This window comes from Globicephala melas, chromosome 5 (genome assembly GCF_963455315.2).
Source record: "Globicephala melas chromosome 5, mGloMel1.2, whole genome shotgun sequence".
Lineage (NCBI taxonomy): Eukaryota > Metazoa > Chordata > Mammalia > Artiodactyla > Delphinidae > Globicephala > Globicephala melas.
In genome coordinates, this window is record NC_083318.1 from 69,722,689 (window position 1) to 69,746,154 (window position 23,466).

The 23,466-nt window shown below is 39.5% G+C and overlaps 1 protein-coding gene across 3 annotated transcripts in view; it reads right to left on the reverse strand.

Moving 5' to 3' along the window:
- Positions 1-22,491, reverse strand: part of GABRA4 (gamma-aminobutyric acid type A receptor subunit alpha4) — a 256,206-nt gene extending 233,715 nt beyond the window's left edge. Inside the window, exons 1-7 of one of the 3 annotated variants that reach the window (XM_060299294.1) lie at positions 22,147-22,489; positions 21,606-21,724; positions 6,937-7,004; positions 5,753-5,973; positions 5,498-5,580; positions 2,698-2,841; positions 885-1,037 (exon numbers count right to left, since the gene is read on the reverse strand). In XM_060299294.1, coding sequence (XP_060155277.1) covers positions 885-1,037; positions 2,698-2,841; positions 5,498-5,580; positions 5,753-5,973; positions 6,937-7,004; positions 21,606-21,724; positions 22,147-22,232 — 874 coding nt within the window. In that variant the 5' untranslated portion in view covers positions 22,233-22,489. Of the gene's footprint in view, positions 1-884; positions 1,038-2,697; positions 2,842-5,497; positions 5,581-5,752; positions 5,974-6,936; positions 7,005-21,605; positions 21,725-22,146 lie in introns of all 3 variants that reach the window. The other 2 variants (XM_060299293.1, XM_030880725.2) reach the window with 2 other exon arrangements.
- Positions 22,492-23,466: the final 975 nt, after the last annotated feature.

Below are 23,466 nucleotides of genomic sequence, written 5' to 3' on the forward strand. Positions count from 1 at the left end.
CTCCGCAACGGGAGAGGCCACAACCGTGAGAGGCCCGCGTACCGCAAAAAAAAAAAAAAAGAATATGATATATAGGAAGCCACTGTAAAAACAAAGCGAATAAAATGTGTAGTATTCTGAAAAAAAAGATGTAGGTAGAATATAACAATAAGCTAATAAACTAAGCATATAATACTTCCAATTCCATGCATTTAAACCATTTGCCTTTTGTTCCTCTTCATTAAAAGGCAAATTATTCTAAGGTTTTCATATTCATTCATCCATGACTTTTGTTTTATTTTAAGCTCCCAATGCATTTCATTTCAACACACAGATATGGTTTTTAATTCAATTACACAGCATTAAGCTAGGAACCCAAGAACATCACCCAAAGTGAAATTATATTCAGATTCACACTTGGTCTTCACCTGCCAGTTCTCAATAAAGGAAATCTGGTAGAGCCCCAAAGGAAGGGATGGACTGCCCATATCCTCTGAAGCTTTATTACTTTGTATTGGCTGATAAAAATGAAACCTTAGGGGCTTCCCTGGTGGCGCAGTGGTTGGGAGTCCGCCTGCCAATGCAGGGGACAAGGGTTCATGCCGCGTTCCGGGAGGATCCCACATGCCGTGGAGCGGCTGGGCCCGTGAGCCATGGCCGCTGAGCCTGAGTGTCTGGAGCCTGCACGTCTGGAGCCTGTGCTCTGCAGCAGGAGAGGCCACAGCAGTGAGAGGCCCAAGTACCGCAAAAAAAAAAAAAAAAAAAAAAGAAACCTTATGTGATTCTTTACTTAGCACAGCCAGATATATTACTGTTTAATATTTTGTTAGAGATGATATCTAAAGGTTATTCCCATGATCAAAATGTAAGGTGGACAAAAATACCCAAGAAATGATTATAATTACCGAATACAGTCCTAGCTGGAACTGATTCCTTATTTATCCAGAATGAAACTTGAGAAAGAATTACTGTCATAATACATGGAATGTACGTCTGAATCATAAAATAACCCATCTTCCGTCTGAGGTGAAAGTAAACCGTCATAACGATATATTCACCTGCGAATGAAACATGAGGAAAATACGTTATAGGCTCTGCGGGCAATTATTCAATGGCTTTATCATCATATTTCAGACTAACAAACAGTATTCTAGGCAAAGAAAGTATCGGATTGTGTAACAACACAAGCACTGAGAAATATGTAGCTCCCAACTAGGGCGGGAATGATACTGCACGTCATTACACAGAAAAATATTTCTGTTGCATGTAGTAATTAAGCAATTTAATAAGTTGGGCTATAACTTTATAAAAATTCTTGCAGTGCTTTCTATTTTAAAGCGATTAGCCTTCATTTTCAGCATTTTCTAGAGCAGAATTTAAACCTAACCTTTATGGAAAATCACTAGAAAAAAATGAAATACACATGAAAATATAAAGCTTAATTTTAGAAAGAATTGGAATACAAAGGCATACATTATATATACATATATGCTTAGGGAAAGGTTACCTTACTGTCTTAGTTTTAGGAAAGGGCTTTATTTCTAAATGTGGCATATGTGAAGAAAAATACAAAGAAACACATATAACATACAGCCATACGTAACATCCCTGAGTTCAGGCATGTTTCATTGGCATTTAGACAAAAACCTAAAAAAGCTAATAAGTAAATATACCATAAGATTTCTGGTAGCTCTTGATAATATTTTTAATGTTACATCTGAAAGTAACGTATTGAGAAAGTTACTTAGGAAGCAGTAGCTTTATTCTCAGACTGTGAAGCCCAAGATTCAGAAGCCTCAAATCCTCCCAAAATGTATTTTTAATCTCACTTACAGGCTGGAAAAGAAATGTCTTAAAAAAAATAGTTTTTCCTGGTGATATGTGTATGTAAGGAATAGTTTTAGAACAAGCAATAATTAGCTTTTCCTCATTGAATATGACAAAAACTAAATCCTATGTTTCTTACCATTCACATCCCCAAAGCAAGTACAGACCAAGAATCATCAATAATAATCATCCATCTACTCATGTGACAGCTTTAATATACACCCTTAATATATTTTATAATTAAGCTTTATATTTTGCTTTTACTTTTGAAAAGAGGGTAGCATAGCACCACAAAAATTGGGCGAGATTTTTAAAAAAAAGATTTGGGGAAATCACCAAAAACAGGGAAATCCAGTGCTCAAAAATCAATGGTCAGGGCTTCCCTGGTGGCGCAGTGGTTGAGAGTCCGCCTGCCGATGCAGGGGACGCGGGTTCGTGCCCCGGTCTGGGAAGATCCCACATGCCGCGGAGCGGCTAGGCCCGTGAGCCATGGCCGCCGAGGCTGCGCGTCCGGAGCCTGTGCTCCGCAATGGGAGAGGCCACAACAGTGAGAGGCCCGCGTACCGCAAAAAAAAAAAAAAAAAAAAATCAATGGTCAGATTTCCGCCTCAGAATTCTGTTGAAAACAGTTTTGATATATTTGATTATTGGCTTTTGTTTCTGAATAAGAAAACCAGCTCACTTCTCACATGTCACCAACTCAGAATTTATTTTAAACTAAAACAAGATTTAAATACAAATAAAGTCTGAACTGTGATTTATGCATCAACTCTATTTCTGGAAACTTTTAGTTGTCCCCTGAAAACACGAGATATTTCAATGAAGAAGCTAGGACAAAACTCCATTGCCAATGCTAGGTAGCATATTGACTCAAATTGTTAAATATCTCACCCGTGATGGATTTGATAGTTTCACTTGATACAGTTTGCCCAATCAAGTCATACTGAACTAAGCTGGAAGATTCCTTTGGAACTTCTACTGATTTCTCAGGACCTTTTGTCCACGTATAAATCATCTCACTCTTCGGATAGGCATCTGGATGAGAGCACAGAATGTGGTTAGATTCAGAGCTCCTTTTCCATCAGCATTGATGGTCAACGATTAAGAATATTACACATGTTCAGGAAAGATGTAATAAATGAAAAAAAGAATCATTATGATTTATTCAAACACGTTTAAGATTGAGAAGACTGTAGAGATTAAATAAACAGCCTTGCAACTGGGCATATTTCTTATTTTTATGCCAAAGGTTTGGAGGGGAGACTACAACTAAGGCAACTAAAATGCTATGTATGCATCAGTGCACTTGGTATGTTTCCATACTAATAGGATAAACAGTTGAAAAGCAGAAATAATAAACCCCCCAAAAGTACTGTCCAACTGCTGCTCCCTTTCTAACTCACTGCCAGTATTTGACCAATATCGACTTCTTCCATCCTAATGCAGCTCTGTCAATTAGAAATGTACCAGATGCTGCGTATAATAATACAACAACAAAAACAAAAAGAGCAAATCCTACTGTTGGGAGAGCTCTCCAGGGGTCACCTATTCCAGACTCTGCCTCTGGGCAATACCCATGCTTTTTGGGAACCACTCTGTGGTAACAACTGGCTATGCTGTTTATAAAGCTCTCCAGGGAATGTACTTACACAACCAGTTGCACTACCTTTAAACTCTCACAATCAGAACATTTTCCCTTCTATCTTCAACAAATCCCTCCCAGCGGCAATTCAAGCCCATTTTCTATTATTTGGTGTTCAGTACAAATGGAGACCAGCTGCTTGCTTACCAGTCTACCCAGAACAGATAGCTTGGCTCACACACAAATGAGTTCAGAAGAACAAAGATGAATTGTATGCTACCCTCTGCAAACCTTCCTAAAAGCCCTAGAGCACAGTAGGTCCTCAGTGAAAGTGTTTAATTCTACAAAAGGAATTGATACCTAGGGAGACTATCTTTATAAGCGACTTTGCTAAACAAACTATAAGGCTTGTGTTGTCATTTAGCACTACACAACTGTGTGTCAAGGTTTATCTTCTGAAGTATATTTATGCCTAATCATACAGTTAAAGTCCCAGAATGCTATGATCCTGCATGATATTTTAAATCAGGTATCCTACTCTTGGCTATCTTATAACCATTTTTCCCCCTGTTTTTTCTCATGCCTATGAATTGTAAACATAGTTAAATGTTATTTTTCTCCTTCCAAAGTAATGAAGTATCTTTATTTGATAAGTATGATGGGCCTCTCTTTTCAGTTCTCAACCCCAAATCATCAGCTTCCAAGGAATAATTTCTTTATTTTATACAAACCCTGATGGAGGACCAACTATGTTTAAGTCACTCTGAAGAGTGTTCCATGAGATCTGGGGGCGGGGGGCGGGTGGGTGGGTGGGAAAGGACTTTCCCTAGATTAGAGCTATCTTGGGTGAAATTTAAATTATAGCACAAATAGTTTTAAATTCTGGCCCCAGTAAGATCGACCTTTCTTTCCACGTATTTTTTTCTGTTTTTATCTTCTCTCATTAAATCACTGGTCAGGGAGCAAAGGACCCTCTCTAGATTCAAGTTAGGCCAACGGAATATTGTGATTACTGGGGGTATAAAAAGAATGGTGACTGCCGAGTCTCATTAAGTTAAGCAATGAGCAATGATAACAGCAGGCAACAGTTTCACAATCAGTGAGACTAAGAATGTGAAGCAATAGTAAAAGTCAGCATCTATTTTTGGTAGATTCTGATTGAGTCAAAAATTTGAGGCAGACGTTAGAAGAGACGATCACATTTTGCTGCCATCTCTGAGAAGGCAGCTTGGGGGAAAGGAATTCCATATTCTGTCCTACCCATTCATTTTATCCTCTTGCCTTCACGTCCACAAAATATCCCAAATCCATCTGTCTCACATCTCCTCTGGTACCATCCTAGTCTAAGCCACCACCATCTTTGTATCAATATTAACACATACAGCCTCCAACTCTTCTCTGCTTCTCTCTAGCAACTCTACAATCCTTTCTAGGTAGAAAAGCTGAAATGAAATTGTGAAATGTCAATCAAAGAGTGCCACACCCCTTAGTAAATCCTTCCAAAGGTGTTCTAAAGCACTTAGAATAATATCCACACTCCTTAATGTGGTCTGTAAGGCACTATACTGTCTTGCTCTGTCTACATATCAGACCACACCTCCTACTCTGTTTTGGTCATGCTTCGACCGCTTCTATACTAACAGTGCTGCTTATGCTATTCTAACCTATGTCATGTCAGGAAGCCCCGAACCTTCTTCTGCTTTTTTCAAGTCTGCCATAAAGGATTCTGCTTGTAACAGAAACTATTAAATTACAAAAACAAAAAGATCATTTATACTTTCTATGTTACACCACCATCACATGGAGTTCAGAGGCCCCTAAATTTCACCACGGATCACCAACCTATTAATTATGAGTCAATCTACCTAGGCTATCTAGGTAGGCTAGGTAAGTAGAAATATGTTTTTGCTTTTTGGGGGAAAAGGGGTTGTTTTTACTTCTTTATTTAAATATATTAGATAATAAGCAGTCTCCTGTAAGTCAAACCTTGGACAGTTGTTGTCAGGGACAGTGATTTAACTGTTGGACTATGGAAAATCATGCACATATAAAAATATCAGCTTGCGTGAGATAATCATAAATTCTAACAACATTTTTATTGTAACTTACAACTCCCAAATTTCAAAGGGCATGCATGACCATCCATGGGGAAATCCACCAATCTCATGGGACACTCTGCACTTATGGTGAGTCTATGATGGAAAAAGGCAATTAAACAAAATCAACACTTTCTTTAAAAGTAATTTAAAGATCCCTCAATGAGGAAGCAGGAAGGAAGGAAAAAAAGAAAGACAGGAAGGAAGGAAGGGAAGAAAGGAAAAAAGAGAGTTAAAACGATAAAAAGCAAAAAAGAAAAATGACTACCTCATTGTGTATAAAATAGTGCCATTTCTCATAATTCTAAAAAGCTTATTTGGAGCTGTCATATTATGTGAGACAGATTTCTTTCCATTCCTGAAGAAAGTATCAGGAGTCCATACTTTTGTTACCATCATATTGTTCAATCTCAGAATTTCAATGGGGCCATCATATTTTAGTCTTTTGTCAATCCATGTCTGTCTGAAGAACACATCCATTGTGTATTCCTAGGGAAATTAGTTTGTGACATATTCAATCACAGATGACTACACATAAATATGCAGAAAAATGTATTAAATTCTAGCCTCTTTCCCACTCCAAAAAGACTACCCCAAATAAAAACAAATAGGAGCAACATTTTTTTTAAAAATCAGTGGAGCAAAAAAGAGTGTCAGCAATTAAAGCATGTTATGTCCATCTTTATACCTTAATCTTCTACATTTGTTAGATAATCATACATATTAATCATTCAAGAATAATTACTATAATTTAATAAAACCACCAGCACCAGGTAATTACGGTTGTACTTTGTTGTAAATCAAGTGGCAAAATTAATGTGTAACAAATATCACTGCATAATTCATCATAAAATTGTAGGGATCTCTTTAAGGCAAAGTAAAATATGTAAGAGAAATTTTATGACCACAGAATTTATTAACATTTGCCTAGAGTCAAGGAGAAAAGTAAAGTAGTTTCTTTGACCTAGAAACTGAAAATCTTTAATATTAGAGAACAGAACTGAATGGACAAATTTATCTTGACCAGTGCTTGATAGTCTAAGCTCTTTATGCCTGAGAGATGGAAGTGGGGGGAGGGGTAGTGAGCAATTGGGCCAACAAGGAATTCTAAATGCAGTTAGGATTACAATATAGTTTCATACCAAAACTAATTACACTCTCTAATTTTCTCCTCTTCAATAATTTTCTAAGGGAAAAAAATATTACATACAGGTTGTACTATGAGGACTAGTAATAGAACGTTCTTTTCTGTGTTGAGAGTAATTCCAAACCAAAAAATACTCAAATGTTAGAGCTGAAATGCAAGTTCCACGTCTTACTTTTGTAAACTTTTTAGGCTGTTCTTTGACTTTCTAGCTCTGTGTGATCGATTACAAAATAAATGCTAATTGCCCTCTTTTCTGCATGTTTTTTTCAACCTCAAAAGGTACATTTAATTTCCCAAATACCTACCATTTCAACATCAGAAACAGGTCCAAAACTAGTGACATATATGTCAGTTTTCACTTCTGTAACAGGACCTAGTAAGTATGAAGTAAATAAGTGTGAAAAAATAATTACCAATCTTATAGGCAAGGTGGGTTTGATAATTAAAAAGTAAAGACAGGTTATATATCATGTTTTCATGAGCATCTTAAATTTTCAATGAGACAATGCAGCTCTACAAAAAATGAAGACAAAAGAACAACAAAACCAGAAAGCAATGTTTACTTACGGTCAAAAAGAAACCCCAATTACTTACCAGGAACCTTATTTCTTCAAGATACATCACCCCTGGGCACTGCTACAACAGGCAGTGCAGGGAACAAAAGCTTTTAGCCTTTGTGATTTTTTTTTTAGTCCATCATCTGATTGGCCTTTAGTAAAGAAGTGAGCTGTTAAAAAGAGGGAACTTAACCACAAGATTGAGGAGGAGAAAAACCATAATGGCTGTAAGGAATGCATCTTTGGCAAGTTAAGGATATTGGTAAAAACTTAAACACAAACATGAGTCATGTCACCTTTGATAGGTAAACCATCCACTGGTAATTAGGACCAAAGTCAAGCTCTCCTAAAAGTTAGACCTATTTATGCTCTACCACCTACTTGTTGTGTGATTTGGGGCAAGTTACTTAACTCCTCAACAGCAGCAACCATAGCTATCAGGCAAGACTGTTGACGGAGATCAAATGAAACTGCTCCTATGAGACCCTGAACACAGTTACTCTCTCATGAAAGTACTTAACAGGTATTAGTTTCTCTTTTCTTCCAATAATGGCCACTACTGAGATTCTTTCCTACGTCTAAATAAAACTGGTTCAGGAACAGGTATATGGGTGTGTCTGGCAGAAGGGAAACGTGGGAGCATCATGACAATGGGCTGACACAGATTTTAGACAAAGGAAAGTTGCTGCAATCTGGGTTTAGCACGATGCTTAAAATCAGAAATTCTGGAGTTCAATTTTGGCTCTAACACTTTCTAATTGTATGATCTTGGTCAAGTCACATATCATCAGAGGTAAAGGTTTTAATGACTATTAACTGAAATAATACATGTAAATCACCTGTCCCAGTCTCCAGAACATAATGTGCTCAATAATGATAGCAATTGTTATTATACATATCAATTTTAATTACTAATAAAAATTTAAAATTGTTGCAATCTTGAACATCATTTCTTTTTTTTTTTTTTTTTGCAGTACGCGGGCCTCTCACTGTTGTGGCCTCTCTCGTTGCGGAGCACAGGCTTCGGACATGCAGGCTCAGCGGCCATGGCTCACGGGCCCAGCCGCTCCGCGGCATGTGGGATCTTCCCGGACCGGGGCAGGAACCTGTGTCCCCTGCATCGGCAGGCAGACTCTCAAGCACTGCACCACCAGGGAAGCCCTGATTTCTTAAATGATGGTTTACAACACTGTATGTCCAGGGGCTACCTATTCCATACTGGAAAGAATAACATCTGCTATCAAGATGGACTATTTCCCTTGAATAATGGTTGGGCAATCGGACTTAACGCCAAAAAAGACAAAGAACAATTGGGATAGCTTAATGCCCTAGGTCTAAAGTTACCCTCATAAAACAAATGAGAATATCTCTCCCTCTATATGGTGAAGATTGAACCACAGAAAGAAAAATAGTTTGAAGGAGAAAGAAAATTCGTTTTTTGAATAAGTATCCTACGAAAAATATATCCTTTGGAAGTATAGTGAGAGAAAAAGTAGAGATCAGGCTGATCTGCCATGAGTTTTCATTTTTAAAAAATAACACCTTTGGAAAACAGAGAGAATAAGTGTGAGAAGTTAAGTGAATTTTTATTTGAATGAGAAATTGAAAACAACAACAAAAATATGATAGTAAAGCCAAAGTGTTTCAGGAAGAGCTAGGTAATCCAGGAAGCAAGTAATGTGTGTTGAACCCTAGTAGATGGAGATTTCATTCAAAAAGATTCAAAAGTGGGAAAAATCACTCTGCTTGTTTCTTAAGGACAACTGCTAAAGTGTTAAAAACACTACTTCAGTGCAAGTCAGGACAAGGAGAGAGAAGTTACTCAGAACAAATAAGGTTGAGTAGGTCCTGACAACAGGACTGTTTGATGAGAATCTTGAGAAATCCAGTTACTTTGAAGATCAATTTAGGATACTGGTTCTTAAACTTTAACTGGATCAGAATCACCTGGTAGGTTTGTTAAAGTACAGATTGCTGGACTCCACCCCAGACTTGCTGTTAGATGAGGTCTAAGGTGGGGCCTGACAATTCGCATTTCTAACAAGTTCCTAGGTGATGCTGTTCACTTCAGTTCACAGAAAGCATTTATCTGTTTTCTAGAACAGTATTTATTTACCAAACCATGTCCTGTAAAATATTAATACCATAGGTGTTCTAGTGAAGTGGGGGAAGGGTAGGAGAGGGAGGATTTAGGCCAATCATATTTTTCCTTATACATTTATTTTAAGGTGTGTGGGTTTATGCTAATCCTTAAGGTTATAATGATTCCATGATAATAATGAATCTTTTCAAATTCTTACATAACATACTACTTTTTCAATGATTCTTGAAAACTGCTTGGTATTTGTGACATTATTTAGTATTTGCTTTATAAGATCACAAAGGTCTCTGAGATTGAATGAGATCCTAAAAACGTATAATTGGTAGAGAAATTTCATTCGGACACCCATTCAGTCAACATTTATTGAGTGACCACCTGCTGTATGCCAGGTTCCATGCTAGGCCCTGGTGATACAATGGTAAACCAGACTCTCAAGTTCCTTGCCTCAGGGAGTTAACATGCTACTGGGGGAGTGAAAGTATAAAAAATAAAGAAATGAAGTAAATGGAAGAATGCTGTCATTCATAAGAGAAACAAAAGAGGCCAGTAACAGAGTGAGAGTCTGGGAAAGCCACTCTAGATTATTTAGCCAATCTTCCAAGCAGTGACTTTTAAACTGAGATCTGGATGATGACCACGAGACTTTGGAAGAGCTGAGAGAATGCATTTCAGGTGAGAACTTCAAGGCGAAAGGCTCGGACCTACTTCTCTGGCCATATTCTGAAAGTGGTATGTTTTAAGCAACATATTTATCATATATGTTATTGTCACTGTTTTAAACTTGTATAAATCTTCATGAGAGAGGTTGTTAAGGGCTGAATTTTGTTCCTCCTAAACTCATATGTTGAAGTAGCACCTAGTACATCAGAATGAGATCATATTTTGAGATAGGGTCCTTACAAGGGGAATAAACTTAAAATGAGGTCACTAGGATGGGCCCTAATGTAATAAGACTGGTGCCCTTATATGAAGAGGAGATTAGGACACAGAAACATACAGAAGAAAAACCATGTGAAGACACAGAGGGAAGATGGCCATCTACAAGCCGAGAAGAGAGGGCTTAGAAGAAACCAACCCTGCTGACATCTTGATCTTGGACTTCTAGCCTCCGGAATTGTGAAAAAATAAACTTGCTGTTATTTAAGCCACCCAGTCTGTGGTGCTTTGTTACGGCAGCTGAAGCAAATGAACCCAGAGGTTAATCATCTGTCCTGTGTTCTTTCCCCAAGTGTTCTCCCTCTGATATGCAGTCCAGCTCTGCCTCTGTTTATAGGCTGTGGTAAGAAGTTTGACTTGTATCCCGTAATCATTGGGAGACCATCAAAGGTGTGATGTAAGGAAAATATATGATCTAAATATATGATCTGAATCACTCTGGCAGTTGTATGGACAGCGAATTATAGGGAGGCAAGAGTAGAAGAAGGCTTTTCTAAGAGGCTGCTGTACCAGGCCAGGTGAGAGATGACGGTGTCCTGGACTAAGGATGTGGCAGTCGGGATGGAGAGTGGACAGATCAAGGGGCATGTATGTGTGGCCCTGCTCTCAAGAAATGGGGTTCTTCCCAAAGAACAATAAGCAGAGATACTATTACTATTTATTTAAGGCCTACTATGTGCCAAGCAGGATACTAGGCTCTTCCTATATGCTATTTCATTCAATCCTCACAACACCCTCCAGGGATGATATTTCATGAGAATTTTATGGACATGGAAACTGAGCTCACAGAGGTTAAATATTATATTCCAGAGCCAGAATTATAAGCCCCTGGATTGATCTACAAAGTATGTTCTAGATTTAACGATGCTAATTATATCATTAAATAATAAATCAACCATTAATGACTTACATATAATTTTCTATCTAGTACATACCATGCCATACCTACCTCTCCCATTTTGTTTCATGAGTAGTTTCTGAACTACGTTACTACTGCAGCTCTTCCTATGCATTGCTCTTATTATTATGGCCTGCTTGAGTCTTTCTCTCCTTAACAGCAAAGACCAATCTTAATCCTCTTGGAAATCCCAAACAAGTATAGTGCTTTACACATACTAGGTAGTGAAAACTATGTATTTGATTGTGTTCCTAATATCATTCCAGCAGTGATTTTAAAATCTCCCCAAAGGAAAAAGTACTGGAATTCATTTGTTACATCAGTTAAGCTAAAAATATTTCCTGATTAAAGTAGAATTCGTGTTTTATTTATATTTATATCCTTTCCCTGAACAAATCCCAGGCCTTACATGTAATAGGTTTCCAATAAATCAGTTTTCAATGAATCACGGTCGCTATGCAATTAAGAATAATTCTTAGAGACGCTTCCTCTAACACTGCTGTTTAGGATGTTCAAATCAACCCTCCTAAGAGCATAATTACATAGAAACCAGATAATTTTCAGCTTGGAAGGACTTCTCATAATTTTCTATGCATTTATGTAACATAAAAGACATCTTTTATTTTAAAGCCTTACTACTTTGCTAATAGGGAAATAGTTTTTAATCCCCCAAATATAGTGGACAGTTCCTAAGGCAAAGTGATCTTCAACAGTCTTTGAAAGAAGGAGCCAACACCACCAGGATCAAATTCAGAGGAATACTCCCATCTTATTAATGAATCTAATAACTTTATTATTTGCTTGAAAAGTGGGAAGGCAATTAACATTTCAGAAAATTTCCCACTGTTTACTTCAGCTGTAGAGACCTGGACAAAAATATCACTTTTTAATTTCTTCTCCAGTAATAGGATCCAATTTGCTATCACACCCAGGAAAGAGACTTAAACAGTTCTGCAGATGCTGAAACGACTCATTCCCTGCTCACCACATTGCCTCCCCAGCCACGTGCTTGAGGAAAGATTTCTGGGTTTTCAGCCACCTAAATCCATGCATCCAGCTACATCTTACAAAACACTATTAATGTGTCTTCCCAAATCAAGAGACTTAAAGTACTTAAAAGGTACAACAACAGCAAGGAATCTTAGTGAAATATTTAAATAAGGCTCTAATGCTCTTTGTCACTTACAAAATATAGAAAAACTAGCGTTCCTGCATATTAAACAAGGAACAGATGTCTATTGATATTGTTGAGAAAGCAAATAACTATAGAGCTTTATTTAGATGACCTTAAAGATTAGTGCTTCCTTTATGGTATGATCCTATCAATCCAGCTCTACTTTTTAAATATTAAAGGCATCAAATAAATGAATAAATAAAGTACTAAAAACGACAATAAAATGTGAGCAAAAGATGAAAATGCAATTCACAGAAGGAAAATTCTTGTAGGCAACAAAGATTTGAAAAGATGTTCAACCACATTAGAAATCCGAAAAATACAAATCATTTCACATTAAAATACCATTTCAAGTATATATATATACATATATATTTATATATACATATATATGTGTGTATATATATACACATATATTATATATACACACACACATATATATATGTATGTATACACATATATATATTCTTTTCCAAAGTGTTCAAGGGTTTGTGGATCCTGAATCTCATATTCACTGTAAATGGGAGTTTGAATTTGTAAAACTACCACAGAAAACAGTTTGGCATTATCTCATCAAGTTGAACTCCCACTTACACTAAGATCCAGAAAAATCCATTCTTGGATATATATGCAAAAGAAACTCTTGCACATTTACAGCAGGAAATTTGGGCCAGAATATTCACAGCAACACAATCCTGGAAACAAGCAAAATGCCTATTGCCAACAGAGCAGATGAATCAGCTGGTTCCTGTGCAATGAGTGTATCTCACAGCAGTCAAAATGAATGATCTATAGCAATACACAACAATAAGAAGGAGTCTTAGGAATACACAATTAAGTGAGAAAAGCATCCAAAGATTGTAAATAGCATGTTCAAAACAATTACATTTTTAAAATTTCAATTTATTAAAGAGTAAAGTTGAGCTAAAATGATATTCAAATAAAGCTATGCAATAATTTATTTTTTTTTAAGTTTTTTTTTGATGTGGACCATTTTTAAAGTCTTCATTGAATTTGTTACAATATTGCTTCTGTTTTATGTTTTGGTTTTTTGGCCATGAGGCATGTGGGATCTTAGCTCCCCAACCAGGGATCGAACCCGCACCCCCTGCATTGGACGGCAAAGTCTTAACCACTGGACCTCCAGGGAAGTCCCATGCTATGCAATAATTTAAAAAGGACTCAGAATGGTGGTTACTTTGAGTGGGGAAGACAGGCAAATAGGATGAGGGAGACCATATAGCAGAATAAGTTGTCAAGGTTTAATTATTTAAGTGGGTTCTATTTTATTAGAGTAAATAAATGAATAGATGGATAGATAAAAAGAAGGTCCACAGATATGGGAACCAATCATGGGAGTGTGTCATGAACCATGGATTATTAATTCAGAATCCAGTTCTGTGCAGCAGAAGCTTTTTAAAAATAAATACATAAAAAAGGCCTAGACAATAAAGCAGCCATTTGTTTAATGATATACGAAATGCAAGTTGATGTATTTTTTTCATCTAAAAGAAAGCTAACATCCCAGTGAAATATCATCTAAATGTTCACTAAGTTATGGATAACCTATATCTAGATTTTTAGTGCTTATTTTAGGAAACAACAAATGCATTTTGCATATTCTTGCCCTAAAGAACCTGTAAATATATATTAGCACCAGTACATCTTTTTTTTCTTAAACTAAGAGCATAAGAAAGTAAATTTGTGTTCTGGATTCTACAGTCTCTTCTTGTCACACAGGCATCTTTCTTTCAGTTATCCCCTCCCTCCACCCTAATATTATTCTCTACTTGTCTATTTCCAGTGGTACAAAAACAGCTTTAAAAAAGGCAACCTTCCCTCTTTCTCTTCTCTTTCGTATTTAAACTTCTGGGGGAGAAAAATACCTATGCCTAGTGCCTGGAATTCTCCCCTTTCTATTCACTCCATCATCTATTATAATCTAGCTTTCACGCTCAGGATCCACTAAAATTCCTTTTGTCAATATCACCAGTTTTTCCCTATCTACAGCACTTTTCCCACAAACTTTTAAAAAAATCTTATTTCTCTCATTTTTAAAAAAGCTCTCTTGATGCTACTTTCTCCTTCCATTTACCAGCCCATTTCTCTGCTCCACTGTACGAATGTCTAGAAAGAAACTGCTCCCATTCTTTCTGGAACCCACACAATCAGACTTTCACCTTCATCATGCCACCAAAGCTACCCTTGTCAAACTCACTGAAAATGTAGATATTGCTAAATCTGGTGGTCCATTTTATGTTCTTATCTTTCTTTGTCTGCCAGGAGCATTAGACATAATCGACCAGTCAGTGCTCCACACTGAAATACTGTTTTCTTTCTTTATTTAACATCTGGTATGTACATTCTCTTTGAGGTTTTCCTCCTACCTCAAAGGTCACTACTTTTCAGTCTTCCTGGGACAGAGATTCCTCCACCTCTTTCCCCACCTCTTAACACTGGGGACTTCGGAGCTCAGTATTTGTACCTCTTCCCTATCACCATTAATTCCTTGGTGATCTCTTTAGTTTTATGGCTTGAAATACCATACATTATTGACATACCCAGTATCCCTGAATTCCAAGCCTATCTTCACTTTACATCTAATGAGCAGCTCAAACGTAACATATTCACATACAAATTGTTCAGCCACATCCCTAAGCTGCTTCTGCCACAGTCTTGGCAGCTCCATTTTTCTAGATGTTCAAGTCCCAAATTCTGGAGTGACACCTGACACCTCCCTTTTTCTCACATCCCATATTCTAGCTGTCACCAGTAGACTAGAACTTTGAAAAATAGCCAGAAGCCAACCACTTCTTACAATTTTACAAACTTCTCTGCCACCAACTTGGTCAAAATGTCCATCATCTTTTGCCTGGTTGATCCTAAAATCCTTTCTGCAGTTGCCCTTGACCCTGACTCACTGTTCCCAATCCAGCAACCAAGGGTGAGCCTTTGAAAATTAACCAGTTCAGGTCTCGCCCCTAATGGAATCCCTCCATTCACTTCTGATATGATTCAGAGTAAAAGCAAAGTTCTCACCAGCCTGCAAAGCTTTATACTACCTCATCCTTCTATCACACTGACCCCTTCTTACTCCTCAGCCCTGTTACCTTCACTGCAGTGACAATTCCATGCTTACCATGTCTGCACATAGAGTTACTTCTAACCAGAAGACCCCACCCAAATGCAGCTTATGCTCTTACCTACTTTGAATCATAGTTCAAATATCACTTCAGGGACTTCCCTGGTTAAGAATCCGCCTGCCAATGAAGGGTACACGGGTTTGAGCCCTGGTCCAGGAAGAGCCCACATGCCACAGAGCAACTAGGCCCGTGCGCCACAACTGCTGAGCCTGCACTCTAGAGCCCACAAACCACAACCACTAAGCCCGCGTGCCACAACTACTGAAGCCCACGCACCTAGAGCCTGTGCTCCACAACAAGAGAAGCCACTGCAATGAGAAGCCCACGCACCACAACAGAGTAGCCCCTGCTACTAGCCCCTGCAACTAGAGAAACCCTGCACGCCCCAACGAAAACCCAAAGCAGCCAAAAATAAATAAATAAATTTTTAAAAAAACCAAATATCACTTCATTCAAGTTTCTCCCTCCTAACTACTCTAGTTAAAATTGCAACCTCCTCCCCAGCTTTGTATTACTCGATAGGAGTTATCAACATCTGACATACTCTATATTTGGCTTATTTCTGTTCTCCTTTTCTGTCTCTTTCACTAGAGTATCAGCTCAGGAGGGCAGAAAACAGCGTCTCCTTTGTCCACCAGTGAATCCCCAGTGCCATCCTAGAACAGTGCCTGGCGTATATTATATGATCAATGAATTTTTGATGAAAGTGAATAAAATGAAATATCTCCGTGTGGCCAGTTCTTATCTTACTTAATATCTTAGAAGAACTTGAGAGGTGTCTCATACCTCCTTCCTAAGATATTCCATTCTCTTGACTGTAACTCACACTCTCCTAGTGCCCACATATGTCACAGCCTACTCCTTTTCATTCTCCTTTGACAACTCTACGTTTTCTGCCCTTATTTCAGTTGTCAATGTTCCTTGAGGCTTGGCTGTGGGCTCTTTTCTCTGCTCTCTCTATACTCTTCTCTAGACATCTATTCTCACAGCATTACATACTGATGATCCCAGACAAAACTCTCCTCTGATATCCAGACAAGTACAATCACTAGGATGCCACACATGTATCCTAAGATTAACATATCCAGGGATGTCTTGATTTCACCCTCCCTCCCATTACTGTTCCTCCTCCAATCCTCTCCAATTCAAATGACACTATTCTCTGTCCATTTTCTTAAAAAAATCCACGAGTCATTTTTGATTTCTCTCTTTCCTTTACCACCTATATGGAATCTATCACCAATTCTTTGCTGAATTATACCTTCAAAATATATCTCACTTTTATCCGTTTATATTCATCTTTGCTACATCTACCGTCTTATTCCAAGCTACCATTAACTTAATGGAAAGAACCAAGGAAAAAAGTTTTTTCATTGGTCTCCTTGCTTCTAATATTGTTCCAACTTTTATATCTAAGCCTTTCTTTTTCTTATGTGGCAGCCAGAGGGATCATGTTACAATCTAAGTCATACCATGTCATTCCCTCCACCTAAAAATCTCCAGTGATGTCCAGGTTCATAAAAGGAAACTCCTTTACCAAAGGTTTTGTATGATCTGGCCTCTGCTAAAAACTCCAAGCTAGTCCCGTGAGATTCTTCCTCTTGCTTTTCGATTCCAGGCACACTGGACACCCTTCACTGTCTAAATCTCACTAATTTATTATCTACCCTAGGATCTTGGCACTTGCTTTTTTGCTGCCTGAGAACAACTTTTGCTTACTCTTTCCATGTCTGTCACCTTTAGGTCTTAGCTTAAAAGACTTCCCTGTCCACTGTATCTGAAATAGATCTCTCACCCGATTTATTCTAGCATACTATTGGATTGTTCCATAGCATTGTCTTTATTTACTTTATTATTTGTGTCCTTGTTATTTTTATCTCTCTACACTGCTTAGCCTGTATCTGATTCAGAATTATATCTTCACAACTTAACATTGTTCGTGGCACATAACAGTCTCTCACTATCTATTAGTTCAACAAATGAATGAATGAATGAATGAATGTGACAAGTCAGAAGAGAATGAAGTTGTTGCCCTGGGCATTTCAAGTGTTCATTTCATCTATATACTTTAAAAAATATATTCTCTGTCAACGTTCAATTAATAAAGCTAGCACATGGCACATCAACTTAATTTTTAGGTTGAGATATAGATCATCTGAAAACACTGCAAAGAAGTTTTTATTTCTGTGGGAAAATTCTTCCAAATTTACCTAAGTGTATACACTCCCCCAGTGTTTGCTTTTCCATTTTAAAATGTTATTAGAGCTTTAAAATAAAAGTTCTCATTTCACTCCTCTGGGGGAAATGTAGTTTTGCTTATTTTAATGACCTACTTAGTAACAAGACGGTCTGTTAATGAAAATTTGACTCTTTTTCAACAGAAGGGTGCAAAAAACTCTTACAAGTGGTTGTAGCAGAAGACCAGCTGCCTGTGATTGTAGCAGAAGACCAGCTGCCTAAGGGTTTAAAGAGTGAGAAGTGAGTTCTGGCCTTGTCAATTGCTTGTCAATTACTTGTCAATTACAGGGTTATTGGGTAATTCATTGCAACTTTTCTCAGCCTCCTCTCTGACAGAAGGATGATGCCTGCCCTGCTTATCTTTTTGCCTTGTTGTGATAATCTTATTAGACACTGTATGTGAAAATGTTTTCAAAATTGTGGAAAACCCTACTCATCTGAAGTCCTACTGTGTTGGAGAACAACCTTGCAAAACTGACCCTAGTGCCCCACTGCCATTTCAGAGAGACTGTAGAAGATGATCTAAGGCAATCATCTCTGTTTATATGTATCTGGAAGCATTTATTATTCCAGATCATTTGCCTCAAAAGACTGACAGGCACCAAAGGTTGTATAATCCTTCAATAAATGGAAGTGGGTAAGGGCTGGCTTCCTAAGCTATTTTCTGGTGGTTAGTACCTTAGCTATGCATTTTTAAGACGGTGTGTAACAGTGTTGAAAGTGGATACGAGCCAAGGGGATGATTTTCTAGCTCCTTTGTGGAATGGTTTACTGTGTGCTGCTTCTAAGCAGGTGCAAGCTACTTCTGGATGGTAGCAGACTGATTTGTCAACGGCTGGAAGAACTCTACCCCTTCAGATGTCCCAATCTAGTTTCTCTCACTCTGCCTCCTTCCTTCCCTTCTCACCTTTCCCCTTTCCTTCTCTAATGGAGAATGTGGGAGACAAGGGAAAGGAGATCTTGGAGGGATGAAAAGCAAGAACCATTTCAGTTCCTTTTACTTCCCCATTGCAATCTGTGCTGCTGAGTTAAAAATACATAATTTCATTTCCAAATCTATTTCAACCCTTGCCTGGCCTACTGAGCAATCACAAACCTTCCAATTTCAATTCAGATCTTTGCTTTTAGCTTTATTTTATATGGAACACTGCTAAGTTGTATAAACAGATATAAAGTAAATGCTTTACAGAGAGCAGAAGTAGGATTAAAGGAACCAGGGAATAAATCTGTATTTATAGCACACTGGTCAAAATCTGAATTGTTTTCATTTCATTTATAAAATGCCAAACTTTCCACAAAGTATAAAATGTCAAAGAAGGGATCATACCTGTGGCATCCAAGAGTCTCTGCTAGCAATGATTTTTCTTATTATTTTCAGTGGTGCTCATTTATAACATCTTGTAAACAGATTACACATTTTCTGCAGGTGAGAATTACTATTCCTCTGTCACATTTGGAATACTACGTATTTACAGAGAATGACCCACTTCTAAAAAATGAATTACATTTACCACAAATATTTATGAGCAACAACCCCAAAAACTCTGCTACATGGTAAACTATTAATAATTAATCAACTGCTAACACTTAAAGTAACGTGAATTCAACCCCTTCCCATAAAGCTATAAAAGGATCTCCAGGTGGGCAATGAAGATCACTTGGCAGAGACAAATAAGATGACTAATATTGCCCTTGAAACATTTTAGCAGTACTGCAGCTAACCAAAATCCAGCAATGTCTTATATAGGTTGATTTCATTCATTTTATTGTCTATATATTATCATGGGAGAGAGTAGTTGGTAAAAAAGATGCAACTCCAACGGATCCCTTCTTCTTTTTGAATTATAACTTGCATTATAACCAATGGCATAGATATGATTTTAATTTTCAACATTAAGTAATAAAGCCATATGATTCCAATAACTTTTCACTTTAATTTAGGTTCAGGGACATCAATCCACTAATGAATATTTAAACTACATGTGATTGCATACTTCCATCATTTTTTTCTTTACTTGAAATGTCAAGCTTAAACTTTATGGGCAGATAAATCGTCTTTTATTGATATAATATAGCCTTAAATGGCATCACATCATCTGAAACCTTCTCTACAAAATTATTTTTAATCTAAAGTGATAATTTCCTAGTCACTTATGAAAGATCGTGCATTGACAAATGATTCACTTGTGTAAGGAAGCCTCTTTTCAGATTTGCATGAAGCCAAATGCGGTGCTGAGCAGCCTACCCCTGGAGAGGCAACGTGAAAAGAACCAAGAGAATCTTTCATCCTTCTCATCCATCTTTATCACTGTCAACATGCAAAACCTGAATTAAAACCTTCAATGGCTCCCTGTAACCTTCTCAATAAAATCCAGGAAAAAAATGGCTCCTGATTCCAGAAGACCGGATTCCAGCCTATCATTAATATGCTATGTTTCCTGTATAAATCACTTTCTTGTTTGAATCTTCAGTGTTCTCCTTTGTTAAATGAGGAGAACAAGACTAGACAGACTCTAAAGACTCATCCAGCTCTAATCTATCCACTTCTCTTTTATTTCCAACAATTCTTTCTAGGCTGGGACCAAACAACTTGGAAATAATGTCTAATTCTGTCCTCTTTCCCAGGAACATGCTGCTTCCTTTTACCTTCTACACTCCCCATCTTCTTATCTCTTAAACACCCTCCATAGGAAGCTTAAATGAAATGCTTCAGTGCTTCTACTATTATGATACTCATCACAGAATATCTGATAGCATCCCAGTCTTCATGGGTTTGTCTTTTAAATACACAACCTGATCTGGGTTCACATCCTGCCCACGCCACTTATTAACTGTGAACTTGGACCAGTCGCTTATCTTTCCACGCCTCAATTTCTTCCTCTGTAAAATAGGAATAGTAATAGCTTTCTCTTGGGGCTGCTGTGAGGGTTAAACAGTAAAGTATCTATATCCTTTAAGATAGAGCCTATGTCTTATTCAACTCATTTCCCAAGAGGGTAACTAGCTCAGAGTACTGGAAAGAACAGGAACTTGGTGGTCAGAAGCCATGGGCCAACACTTTGGGTGAAGACACATGTTCTCTCTCTGAACTGGACTGAGACGTGTTTGAGGTTAAGAATAATATCTTGAGATTTCTGTGAACCTGGTGCCTAGCACAATGCTTGCCACATAGATTCTCATTACATAAGCAAAGGGATTATGAATATGGAAAAGAACAACAGTGCTGTTAATGGATGTGCCTCTATTAGACCCTTTATACACATTTACTGAAGGAAGAAATAAAGCAGAAATACCCGACTCCAAAGTCTTAGGAGGGTAGTAAATGCCACCTCTGCAAATAAAGTAAACTTTCATCCCAAGGTAGAAAAGAATAGGAAAGGACTGGGTTCTCTAGGAGAGCAGGCATCTTGTGCCCCTGATTCCTGTCCTAGGCAGAACAGGGTTGAGGTTTTGGCAGAGGGACTGATTCCACGTGGGAGGACAGGGAACTTCGTATCAGCTGTGTCAAGTGCAACCTGCTCTGAGCAGTGACCAGGTTAGGGGGGCATACATTCTCGGGGCACAGCGCACCAGGGCAGCTGAGCCTCGAGTTCCCATTTTGGACACTTCCCCTTCAACCTCGCCCACCCGGCAGTCAGGTCCCGGAAGGTAATTGGTGCTCCGGAGAGGCCAAGCTTCTGAGGGGGCAGGGAGATGGGAAAGTACGGGTGGGGGCGGGTTTCTGGTCAGAGGACTCATCAAAAGAGGGGAGAGAGAGAGAAAAGAGACATTGGGAGGGAGAGGGAAAGGGAAAGAGGGAGGGAGGGAGAGATTGAGAGATTTTTCATTTTTGCACGCGACGCATACCTCATGATATTCTCACAGACAGACAGACAGACGCAGAGAGAGACACACAGGACACACGTGCGCGTTTGAAATCGTTCATACCCCCAAATCCAGGACGCAGCCTGTTGTCATAACCATCGAGTAAACTGTCCAGGATGCGGGTAAAATTTTCCGGGCATAATTTCTCCTCCTTTTGGTTCTGTCCTGGGGATTCGTTTAAACTGCAAACGCACACACACACACACACACACAAAAAAAACAGGGGCGGATGGGGTTATTTTAAGAATTGATCAGCGAACAGGTGGAAACAGATTTATCTTCTAGGAAAAGAGTCTCTTGCCCCAAACTAAAGGAGGCAGGGCGGAGGGATGGGGGACAGAAAGAAATGGTCAGGAAAGGCGCACCCCGCGCACACGGACCCCAATATCCACACTCTTCTTGCACCCCGCGCCCCTTCTGCTCTCGGCGTCTACGTGGTCAGAGCAAAGCCCGGCTCCGGGCCGCTGACCTTACAGCGGAGACCAGAGGGTCTAATTCGCCCTTGCGGGGGGTGGGGGGGGTGGGGGAGGCTGGCAGCCAGAGGGGACCCAGAGCTGGCTCCTTCTCCACCTTCCCCAGGCCCTCAGTACCTCGGGGAACTCACCAAGCCGCCAGGCACAGGAAGTGCAGGAGGGCGAAACTGGCCCCGAAGGACGTCGCGATCGCGGGTACCTTCTTGGCAGAAACCATCTTTGCAACATGCCATACTTTAAGCCTGTTCAGGTTTCCAGGCTCTCCAGATGCCCTGAGCAGGGTGCGAGGCGAGGGCAGAGGCTCTCCGCGGTTGTGCGCACACTCGCGCTCACACTCGCCCGCGCTCACACTCGCCTGCGCTCAGCCAGCCCCAGCCGCGGTGGGCGCGTGTGTGCACGCGGGCCGGGGAGGCGGTTCCTGCCTTGCCTCGCCCCCTCCTTTCCTTGCCGAGCTCTCCAGTGTATGGAGAGCTGTGTATCTCCTTCACACCCTTTCGTGCCCGCACCCCGAACCTGCCGGGGTTAACCCTGGGGCGCGGGCACGGAACGGCTGAGCCAAGTACTTTCCGACCTTTAACCCCGGGGAGCAGAACCAGGGGCTTCCGCCCCTCCTCGCGCTCGCAACGCCCCACCACGGGTGTGTCCCCGCCCACAGCAAAGCTTAGCCTCCACTTCTCCCTCCCGCTGGGATGTGGATTGAACCCCTGAAGCGCCTCTCTCTTTAGGTTGTTTGAGGACCTGTTTGTACCCATTTTCAAGGCTGGAGGTGGAGAAAGGGCGACATGGCAGGGCTTGCTGGGCCTGGGGAGTGGGAGACCAGGATAGGGAGAGGGGATCAAATCTGGACGGACACAACCTCTGGGACTCTCCCCTTCAGGTGTTGGGGGGCGCCGAAGGAAAGAAGATTCTTCCTGGTAAAAGGGGTTGCAACTCACTGGGCAGACTCTCGCCAAACTGTTAGGAAGTGGACTTGAGCCTCATTCTGTAGTCAGCTCCTTTGCCAAGCTGGTGCTGCAAAGATACCAAATTCCTTTATGATACCCGTAGCGGCCTGGCACGCACAGGCCCTCTTTTTTGTTGCTCCATCCTTTTTCTGGAGGGCAGAAAAGAGGTGGAGAAAAGGGACATCTGGTCAAAATTACTTTCACTTCTTGAGACAGCTGACGCTCTTTTTCTTTCACAACAGAGCTGACTCGACTTCCAGAATGCTTCAGGGAGGGGGAAAGGATGGCTGGGGAGACGGAGAGAGAGAGAGATTAAAATAGAAGGGAAGCCTCACAGTTCACTAATGACTTGCAAAGGAACACTAAGCACCATAACTTTAGTGTTTTATTGAACACAGATAAGCACTTCCAATAGAACTTTCAGAAATGTTAATTATTGGTTCCAAGGGGGAAAGGTGTCTTTCACCTTAATAGTGATGCATATGGAAATGTTTATATGATGGATCA